Genomic DNA, 11,194 nt, shown 5'->3' with positions numbered 1-11,194 from the left:
TAATTTAAAAAAAAACAATAATTTAAAATAATATTATTTTAATTATTTTAAAAAAATATTGACTTGGGTTAACTCACCGGCCATATATTAGGTTGATAACCTGAATAACTATGAAATATAACATTTTAATTTTAAAAGTTATATGTATTTAACATTCGGGTGAATACATGATTAAATTTAATAATTGGTAAGTTCAAAATCAAAATAAATAAAAAGATATAAGTACTAGGGTGGATTTATATACACATATACAAAGAGAAAATATATAAAAAAGTTTAAGCGGCGGTTTTCAAATGTGTTTGAAAGTATTTTTTTTTTAAAATGATTTGTTTATTTAAAATATTTATTTAATTTTTTTAAAAAAACAACCAATAACAAACTTTCAAATAACCTCTGAAACCCATTTTCCCCGTGTTGATTCGGCCATGGTCCCAGTCTCCCAGTCATTCCTCTCTCTCACACAGACAAAACTGTTTAGCAACTCCTTCGATGTTTGGCCTATTCAGTTTCCACCAATTTCATGTATCCGTGTGTGTGAGTCTGCTAGCTAGCTAGCATTTTGGCTCAGAAGCAGTGCCTGTTGTCATGTCTCTTAAAAAACTTATTATTTTTTATGTGCTCTTATGAAAATAAATCCTTAAAATAAATAAATAAATTTAATATATTTCAAAATAAAATATATTTTTGAAAAACAACCCATTATATATATATATATATATATATATATATATATATATAAACCCCGCATACATTGGGTAGAAATTTTGGTGATTTAGGGCTGCAGCACTGCTCAAGACTGACACTAAACACTCAATGCACTCAAGAAAGGGAGTAATAAGTACAAAGATATCAATCCTTTCCTTTTGATCCCATAATTTTTTCCTTCCAAAATAGTGTTCCCATTCTGCCCTTCTATCTCCTGCTAGCTAACCTAGGAAAATCTTTCAAAACTTTAAGATGTAGCTGTATGCATATGGTGGTACCTCTGTTGGTACATATTGATGTGTACCATCCATGGCCTATATAACTTTGTTAGTACACATCCATGGCATAGAATTGACTATTGTTACACTCTTAATTATATCATATTATTTATTTTTTTATTTCAAAAGTATTTTTAAAAAAATTTAATTTTTTTTTATTTTTTTTTTCAAATTAATATTTTTTGGTAATTTTAAATTATTTTGCTGCACTGATTTCAAAAATAATTTTTAAAAAATAAAAAAAATATTATTTTAATATATTTCTAAGTGAAAAACGCTTTAAAAAATTACTGCAATCACACTCCCAAACAGGCCCAACTCAAGCTGACCACATGCAAAGCATAAAGGATATTGTTTTTGTGTCCGATCATAGTACCATTATATTTGATTCTGCATTTCAAAAATATATTTTTTAAAAAATTAAATTTTATTTATTTATTTTAAATTAATTTTTTTATATTTTCATATTATTTTGATATATTTTAAATAAAAAAATACTTTAAAAAACAACGACTTCAACCATCACCTCAAACACTTCTTAAAACCCTAACACAAACTCAGTAGCTAACTCGTTCAACTTTTATTTTTCATTCTTTGTTAAAGCAGTTGAGAAGACGGCTAGAATGGTGGTACTTGACACTATAGTTTTTTTGTTTTTTTTAGGGTGTAGTAAGTGGTAACTACTGGCTAGCACTGCAAGAGTACACAGGAGGATTAAATAAAGAATAATAACTTCGCCACAATTCTCTCTTCAGTAGTTGTTGATGGGACAAAGAGACATTTTCTTCATGAATCAAAAAATCAAAGCCCATACACGCGTCAAATCATCATAGGTCATGTTGAGGTGATTACTAATTAATACTTTATTTTTTTTTGCCTTTATTTGTATATATACGGGTTGAGTCTAAGTTTCAAAATATTTTTTTTAAAAAATACATTATAAATATATATATTTTTTAATTTTTTAATATTAGCATTTAAAAAAAAATTCAAAAAATAATGAAATGACTGTTCAATTGTAACACCAAATATATTTAAAGATTCAACACATCGAACTTCAATCAATAAGGCAAATAGTTATGTTCAATGTAATCTAAACTTCGTTAAAAATTAAAAAAAAAAAACTATTATCAAAAGAAAAACATATTAGCCACTGCATAAATAGTTGAATTAATGACTAGTCATGATTTTTGTTTTGCTTAATTATGGGGGAAATGTTCATGTTAGCTAGCTAGACATGGAACCCGAATAAAATTAAACGAATTTTGGAATCTTTCTCACCCACTCTCGATATTCCATGCATGTCAAAATTTAATAGCATGCAACAATAATAAGCTTTAGTGCTGTGACCAATCATCACCAAATTTTAACTTTAATGTCAAGATTTATTGAAAATTGATAAAGTTTATAAGAAAAAAACATGACTAAACAATTATCAATCAACTATAATTATAAAATTTGGTGTTACTCGTGGATTCAAAGCTTATTTTTTTAAAAAAATGTTTGGGAATGTGGTTACGGTTGTTTTTCAAAATGCTTTTCACTCAGAAAAGTATCAAAATAATATTTTTTTTAAAAAATACATTATAAATATATATATTTTTTAATTTTTTAATATTAGCATTTAAAAAAAAAATCAAAAAAATAATGAAATGACTATTATCAAAAGATTCAACACATCGAACTTCAATCAATAAGGCAAATAGTTATGTTCAGTGTAATCTAAACTTCGTTAAAAATAAAAAAAAAACTATTATCAAAAGAAAAACATATTAGCCACTACATAAATAGTTGAATTAATGACTAGTCATGATTTTTGTTTTGCTTAATTATGGGGGAAATGTTCATGTTAGCTAGCTAGACATGGAACCCGAATAAAATTAAACGAATTTTGGAATCTTTCTCACCCACTCTCGATATTCCATGCATGTCAAAATTTAATAGCATGCAACAATAATAAGCTTTAGTGCTGTGACCAATCATCACCAAATTTTAACTTTAATGTCAAGATTTATTGAAAATTGATAAAGTTTATAAGAAAAAAACATGACTAAACAATTATCAATCAACTATAATTATAAAATTTGGTGTTACTCGTGGATTCAAAGCTTATTTTTTTCAAAAAATGTTTGGGAGTGTGGTTATGGTTGTTTTTCAAAATGCTTTTCACTCAGAAAAGTATCAAAATAATATTTTTTTTATTTTTAAAAAATTATTTTTGATATCAGCTCATCAAAATGATCTAAAAACAATAAAAAAATATTAATTTGAAGCAAAAAAAAATAAAAAAATTTAAATTATTTTAAAAATACTTTTGAAACATAAAAACAAAAGTTCGGAGTGGAGTTTACTTTGAAGCAATTTTTTATTTTATCAAAATAATATTATTTTAAGTTTTTTTAATAAAAAAATTATAATTTAGATTAATTTATCGGATCAACAAATTTAATTGTTGAGTTGAGATTTATACGTATCTTGTCAATAAATCAATAAATTAATGTCCATTATTTTTGTCTAACCTTATTTTCTTGTTTCTTTAATATCTATGTTTTTTTTCCTGGTAAAAATCATAATCTTAATTAGAAATCAGTTATGAACAACACCAATTGATCATCATCAACCCGATAAAGGTTCAAAACTACCCATATATGTGAAGACATAGAGGGGCATTTCCGTCCACTTGCTCACAACCAATCATATCCCTCCATTCTCTCTCTCCACATACAAACAAAAAACCTTAAACCCCATAAAAATCTCACTCCCTCACTGACCCTCACACTCTCATCCCCTTTTCTCTGAAAAATTAAACAATGGCAGACCCATCAATCTTCAACTTCCTCAACCATCAACACCAACAGTACCCTTCTTCTTCTTCTTCTTCAAAACCCACAAAGAAAAGCTCAACAAACCTACCCCAACCCTCCTCTTCTCGTCACTTTCCATGTCTGTACTGTCCTCGCAGGTTCTACACCTCTCAAGCTCTTGGTGGCCATCAAAATGCCCACAAACGTGAAAGAGCTGCTCTAAGAAGAAACAACACCACCCTCAACACTAGCATCTCAACAGACCCTTCTTTGATTATACCTTCATCATTTCTTAACCATAACCTCCCACCGCCAGCAAGTACTCCTGCAGTGCCCTTTTTTAACCAATACCACCGATATCATCAGCAGGCACTAGACCACCCCATGATGATTACCAACTACCAGTTTCCAGCACCACCCAGTACAAATGGTGTCTATGTTTCGGCTCCTCATTATGGTGGGCTTTATGGTGTCTCTGCAGCTGCTACTTCTCTTGATCATGATATTGGTAGTACTGGTAGTGGTTATGATCTTTCAACAAGTACTGATAATGATGATCCTAATGACCCTACAAATATTGACCTTACCCTCCGTTTATAAGCTATGATTAGTTTCTTGATGTTTGGGTTGATTATGGGCTCTTTGAAAGCGACGAGGTTTACAAAGTAATCAATGAGAATGGAGATGCCTTGTCTGGTGTTTCTTTTAGGGTTAAATATCATTTAGATTATCTTAAATTCCATGTTCTTGGAGTTTTAACTTAGTTAGCAGTGGTTTTCATGGGGATTAACTATTAGATTATCAGTAATTATGTGTACTGATGATGTTATTAGATGGTATCTTATAATTAATATGCATGATGTTAATGTTTCTTTATCTTGATATTCTCGCTGTCATGTTCTGATTAGGGCCCAGATAATATATGTTTTTTTTTTCTCAAGCGTGTTTTACTATCCCAAAAATGCCCTTCTGGTGACCGGAGTGGAATTTTCCGGTGGGGTTTGAGTACTAGAGAGGAACAAATAGATGCTAATCTCAGCTTGCAATTAATTATATATGTTTATCAATAGTAATCATAATTAATTAGTGTCTATACTTAATTAATAGAAATATTGGTTTACATCTTCATCTTTCATCTATCTTTTTTTCCCCTTAATTAACGGTGGCGATGTAGCTGGGTTTTCTCAAAGAAAGGTTTATGTCTAATTTACAGATCATTCCTTTCCATAGCCCAGCTGTAATTTAAATATTCTCTTCAATTTATTTTTTTCAGTTATCCTGTTTTGTTCTTTTCTGTTTTTGAAAAAAAAAAAAAACCCTAGAAGCTTTCAAGCACCTTATGATCACATGTAACAATTACTTGAAAAAAAGAAGAAATAATGTGATGTTTGGTGCGAATCCAATAGGAGTTTAAAAGAAATAATTTTTTTAAAATTTTAAATTAGTTTCATTTTAAAATTCTAATATCAAAAATAAAATTTAAAAAATAAAAGAAATATTATTTTTATATGTTTTTAAATAAAAATTACTTTAAAAAATAATAAAATGACATAGTTACTAATGTGGGTTTGGGTGTGTGTGAGTGTACACCAAAGTGATAACTCGGCTTTTGAGAATAATGGGGGCATGTTGTACTAAGTACAAGAGAGTCCCAAACCTCTTGGTGTGATTTTGAGAGCAGCTATGAGCTATCTATGTGATAGGCCTATAGCTACACGGACCACACTTCTATTCTCTGGAAAATAAGTTCTCCGCATGCATGCAGTGTACACACACACACACACACACACAAGGTATAATCTCAGCTACATGTACAGATAAGCTGGAAGAAAATGGTACAAAACAAAATGCTGCGGTGCCTATGGGATCTACGTGCTTGTGGCTGCTGCTGCTCATCTTACGAACCAATTTGATTTCCAATATTGCATGTATACACGTGTGCACTCTTTACGTGCCCTGTACGTACACATGCACACACACAATTGCATGCTCACCGTCCCAAGAGAGGGAAGCTAGCCCGAACAGAAAGAGGTGATCATAGATCGATCTTGCAGCGTTACTAAACTCCAGCAGGCTTGGTGGAACCGGCCGGGACCTAGTACAAATTAATATCGGGACAAGATTTAAATAAATAAATAAATCAGAGCTCACCAGTTAAACATTAATATATGATTTAACTAATCCGTCAAAATTATTTCTTATTTATATTCTTGAAATTAATATTTTTTTATTTTTAAAATTAAAATAATATCATTTTAATTAGTGGGTGGACATGGATTCATAACTCGGGCTTTTGTTGGAATGAAAGAGCTCAAGATTCAAGAAAGTATGATTGTTTTTATTTAAAAAACAAAAATTCATGTAGAACTAATTACGTACGGAGGAAGAAAAGATGGTGGCTGTGGGTTTTTGGCGCGCATTGGCATCCCCCAGACGATAGGTCGGTCTATCCTGCTTTAAAGTATATCTTTGCATTATGGTATTCTCGTTATTTTTTAAAATAATTTTATTTAAAATTATATTAAATAATAATTTTTAAAATTTATTGTTTATACCAATAAATCAAAATGAATTAAAAATAATTTAAAATAATTTAAAACAAAAAAAACACATTCCAATAATAAAAAAAAAAACCAAAGGGATTCTAACTGCAAGTCGTACGGCTTGACCCTCGTTGTTCAAGAAACACAAACGGCAAGTCATTGTTGGTACCCAAGAACGATAGGTCATTGGTCAAATTAAATCAAAATCAAATAACCATAGTAAGAGCGGTCAACCCATGCCCATTTTAAAATAAAACATGAAACGTTTTTCTATAAAAATAAAATAAAATAAAAAAACTCAAAATAACTTTGTTTTAATTAAAAAAAAAACAGATTTTTTTTACTAACATCTCAATTCGAGCTAGACCTTCCCAGTTCAATTTTGTCCTTTTCTTCCCAAAAACGAAGGTTGGAAAGAGAGCTTACCAGCTGGGAAGGATCAACGGCAAGGTGAACGACGTACCTTATCTACTTCATCTATCCTTTTAACTCTTTAGATGCCGTTCGGTAACTTGGTTGTGGGTGAACACGTTAATAAATGTTTAGTAATCAAAATAAAAGTACTTTCAGTGAGTAGGACCCACATAACACCGCAGGTTTCATCAACAGCGAACAGTGGAGCCATGCTCCACTGTAGCACTGTTCACTAAAGTGAACAGTTTTTTAAAAAATTTTTGAAAAACCAGTGCGAGTGAATTAATTCACTCGCACTGTTCACATGAAAAGTTTCACTGGTTTTGTTTTTTTTTTTGAAAAACCAGTGCAATTAAGTGATTTCACTCGCACTATTCACATGAATGTGAACAATATTTTTGATTTTTAAAAAAAATATTAGTTTAAGGTGAATTAAATTTACTCGTACTGTAATCTCAATTTTATTCCTGATAATATTTTACCTAATTTTATTGCATGCTCAAAAAATCATAAAAACTGTAGTTCTTGTCGAATGAATTTTGCACGTAATGAAATTGTAATTTTTTTTAAAAAATTGAGTTTTACTCGGAAAACTAGTATTTAATATTATTTAATAACACTACATAAATTAGAAGGATATCGCATGATGACGTAACATTTGTGGAATTTGATTGCAATTCCAATTATGTTCTTGCCGGGTCCGACCCAGTTAAAAAAAAATCAGTTTTTATTTTTATTTTAATTGTGTTTTATTCAAAAACAATTAGAAGGAGATCGCTTGATGACGTAACAAAACTTCAGTTTTTGTTGTTGCGCGCTTAAGAAACCATGTAAAATATAGTCCTTGTTGGATAGATTTCATATGTGATGACATTGCACATTGTTTAATGGAATAATAAAAAATATTTGATATCAATATTATTTATTTCATGATGTAATAACAGTAGTTAAATCTATAATATTTAAATTAAAAATCATATATATATTTTTTAATTATTTTATAACCTCAATTTGAAAAGCATTTTTTTAACCAAACACATTAAACTATTTTTTGTTCAACTTCAATTTCAACCACAGTTTTAACCAAACATATATTTTTCCAAACCAACCTCAACTAAAAGTACTTTTTATAAAACAACTTTTTTGAAAACACAACCATAACAGCAACCTCAATACCAAACACACTCTTAGTAGAGCACCCAGCCTTTCATTTTTTTAATTTATTATCTATTCTTGGCCTACAATTTTTTTTTCAGCACATTGAAATATTAAAAAATAATATAAATTATATTTTAAGACCTAACAGCTTAAGTTATTGAATTTAGATGGTTCTTTGATAAAATAAATCTAATTATCAATTGAATTCAACAACTGAATTAATATATATTTAATATTACAGAAGCTTTTGCTTTTATAGTTTTGAAAATAAATTTTAAAAAAATTATTTTTCTCGAGTAAAGTTTTAATATAAATTTTTCATTAAAAACCATGCAAAATTATAGTGTATTAATTAATAACATATTTTTAAAATCATATTTATAATAAAACACACTTTCCACCATGCTTCTAAATATAACCTTAATTATCAACTTAAAAGTTGTACCAATAAACAAAAAATTTTTAGCTAAAATAATATTAATATTAATGTCTTTTCTTTCAAAAAGCTGTGAACTTTTTCTTTATAATAAAAACAGCTAAAAAAATCCATCCATATTAAATTTCTGTTTGTGTTTTAAGAAAAATCCACCCATATTATAAAAATCTATCAAATCATGCTTTTGAAAACTTAAAAAAAATATTTTAGCTTCAAATTATTATTTTATATTTTTTAGATGGTTTTAATATTCTAATATCAAAAATAAATTTTTAAAAATAAAAAATATAAAAAAAATAAAAAAAATATATAAAAATTAACATCTATGGCATTCCGAACACTCCCTTCAAAGCAGGAAGCAATAAACTATTCTGAAGACTCCTCAAGAATTTGTGCATCTTAGAGCCATCAATGGTCATCGAATAATCAAAGAAACAATACAGCGTGTGAGAAATGAAATCTGTTTCTTTATCTTATTGTCTTTACGTGAAAGGAAAAGGGGATCACTCAAGGTTTTGCTTAATCCTCGTACGTACACGTGGCCACACAAGGAGGACTGATGCCAAAATCAAATCAGGTGGCTTGACTTGCAAGCTTTACAATTAGACTAGAAGGGCCTGCTAGCTTTATCCATTTATATAGGGTCCCATTCTTGTATCATAAATCTCCCTGTTAAGGCTGTAAGATAGGACTCCTGCACCTCACATCATCATGGAGATGACCGATGGAGCAGGTGTTCTGACCCAAAAGAATGATTATTCAGTGTGGGCGATTCCACCTGAAGATGTGAGAGAAAGGCTGAAGAAGTTGATGGGGGGTCTTAGATCAGAGTTCGGTGGGCCTGAGATATTCCAGCCACATATAACTGTTGTCGGTGCTATGAGCTTAACGGAGCAGGAAGCTTTGGAGAAGTTCAGGTCAGCTTGTGAAGGGCTCAAGCCTTATCATGCGAAGGCTGATAGTGTAGTTGCCGGGGCTTTTCCTTCTCAGTGCCTTTATTTGCTCTTTCAGTCAACGCCTGAGGTGGGTCTTTAAACATTCTTTAGAGTTTGATGGCAATGTTAATGCTCTTTTTCTTGATACTGTCCTCTCGATCTGATCTTGTTTTAGATGCATCAAGGTTCACATCCCTGTTTGCTCATAATTTCTTTAACCCTTCCAGGTCATGGATGCCAGTGCACACTGCTGTAGGCATTTTGGATACAAGAGGTCTAATCGTAAGTGTTCTTCACTTTCAATTGTACAACTTACAGTCATGACGTAAGAAAAAGGAAAGCTTGTATAGATGATCATGTTTTTCTACGTATATTTGATTATCCTTGTAGAGTACATGCCCCGTCTTAGCCTTCTTTACGGGACTCTAACAAAAGAAGAGAAGAAGAAGGCTCAAGAAAAAGCTTATCTTCTTGATGAGAGCATCAATGGCATGAACTTCCAGGTAAGTCGCCTGGCTTTGTGGATAACAGACCGTGAAGACAAAGGAAATTTGGAAACGTGGAAGCTGATTGCTGAGTGCAGCCTTAGCCCCAACTAGTTCTTCAATTCTTCTTTCTCAAGGCATATAGTTAGAATAAGACATACCACCAAGTGCTCTTCAGCTGTATGAGCACTTGGTTGGGTATGCAAATTTATTACCAGTGGACTTAGCTGGGCAGGAAATTTGCTTTTTTATGTACTAGAATGCTATATATCATGACTTTAATGAATACAGTATAGATTTATTCAGCAATCAGTGTATCCATCATCGATGTTGTATCAGTGTGAATAAATGAATCTAACATCACTAATTTCACTCGGCCAAAGCATCCAAACATGATGAATTATGATTATTTATATATAAATTGGAGGATGCAGCAACAGTTTGGATCATATCGTGAGGCTCCACGCGTAATATGCAATTTCCCGATCTTATTTGACAATCTGGATTGATTAGCAAACCAAACTGCAGTATGTATAATGCAGAAGAATCAAATTTCAAATGTTCGAACTCCGAGCGAACTTCACCAAAATCATCTTCTCCAACAGCACCAAATAGCACAGTTTTTGCTCCAAACCTTGCTGCCAATCTAACTAATTCAGATTGTTCTGGCCAGATGATTAACTTGTATTGTTCACTCTGAAAGTGGTATGCATGGAGAGTTGAGTTCAGCAAAGCTATTTATGCTGCACTGAACTCACTCTAGAAGATCAAGAATGAATGGCAGCCACCAGCTACTCACTAGCAACTAGCAGCCACCAGCCGCCTTCATACTGCCACTAACCACCATCATTCACACTTGAAACTTTGAATTTTTCATGTTGTCATCTCGTATATAAATAGACAGCTAGCTTATGGTTGTTTTACGTGGAAAAATAAAAAAAAAGAAACATTAGAGAGAAAGAAAGGGTAAGAGCATGAGGTTTTTTTTTTCAATATATGGAAGATTGTTTTTTTTTTTAATGAGAGAGAAAGCTTGTTTTATCTCCTCTAAGTGTTTGTAAGCCACTATTAGTAGTTTCTCCACGATGTAGGATCCTTCATTATGAACCCAACGATATTTTTAAGATACATCTGAATTTTCAAAGTTGTCCAAAACACAATTTGATAATTCCACGATGTAAGGTTCTTCATTACAAACCCAACGATGCAAATAATTGCCCTATCAGAGCCTGCGGTGAACCACATATGCAACCCGAAGATTCTGCCTTGTTCACCACGCGCAGTCCACACATTCCAAGGAAGAAGACGAGTGGAGTTCACGCGCTAAACCATAATCAAGTCGAGTTGCGCGCCAAATCCAGGATGCCAAGCCATTTAGTCGAGCTTGCAGTTGAGTTGATTTGCCAGCCAGAGACTATTCCTAGAATATTCCCGGA

The 11,194-nt window shown here is 31.3% G+C and overlaps 2 protein-coding genes across 2 annotated transcripts; both read left to right on the top strand.

Annotated features, from left to right (window-relative positions):
* The first annotated feature begins 3,761 nt into the window (after window positions 1-3,761).
* On the top strand, window positions 3,762-4,637 carry LOC7495814 (protein LATE FLOWERING). The gene has a single exon (XM_002298620.3). The coding sequence runs from the start codon at window positions 3,794-3,796 to the stop codon at window positions 4,385-4,387; it is 594 nt and encodes a 197-aa protein (XP_002298656.1). The 5' UTR covers window positions 3,762-3,793; the 3' UTR covers window positions 4,388-4,637.
* Window positions 4,638-8,971: 4,334 nt separating this feature from the next.
* LOC7495815 (cyclic phosphodiesterase) lies at window positions 8,972-10,067 on the top strand. Its single transcript, XM_002298621.4, has 3 exons — window positions 8,972-9,361; window positions 9,501-9,555; window positions 9,664-10,067. The coding sequence occupies exons 1-3, from the start codon at window positions 9,050-9,052 to the stop codon at window positions 9,870-9,872; spliced, it is 576 nt and encodes a 191-aa protein (XP_002298657.2). The 5' UTR covers window positions 8,972-9,049; the 3' UTR covers window positions 9,873-10,067.
* Window positions 10,068-11,194: the final 1,127 nt, after the last annotated feature.

This window comes from Populus trichocarpa, chromosome 1 (assembly GCF_000002775.5).
Source record: "Populus trichocarpa isolate Nisqually-1 chromosome 1, P.trichocarpa_v4.1, whole genome shotgun sequence".
In the NCBI taxonomy this organism is placed as follows: domain Eukaryota; kingdom Viridiplantae; phylum Streptophyta; class Magnoliopsida; order Malpighiales; family Salicaceae; genus Populus; species Populus trichocarpa.
The sequence above is the reverse complement of the archived record's forward strand: the minus strand, read 5'-3'. Positions and strand labels throughout refer to the sequence as shown.

What these genes read in the sequence shown, in the direction of transcription:
- LOC7495814 (XM_002298620.3), top strand. Translation starts at nt 3,794, where the DNA reads ATGGCAGACCCATCAATCTTCAACTTCCTCAACCATCAACACCAACAG.
- LOC7495815 (XM_002298621.4), top strand. Translation starts at nt 9,050, where the DNA reads ATGGAGATGACCGATGGAGCAGGTGTTCTGACCCAAAAGAATGATTAT. An exon ending in TCTTTCAGTCAACGCCTGAG is followed by an intron (nt 9,362 to 9,500) that starts GTGGGTCTTTAA and finishes TAACCCTTCCAG; the next exon opens with GTCATGGATGCCAGTGCACA. An exon ending in TGGATACAAGAGGTCTAATC is followed by an intron (nt 9,556 to 9,663) that starts GTAAGTGTTCTT and finishes TTATCCTTGTAG; the next exon opens with AGTACATGCCCCGTCTTAGC.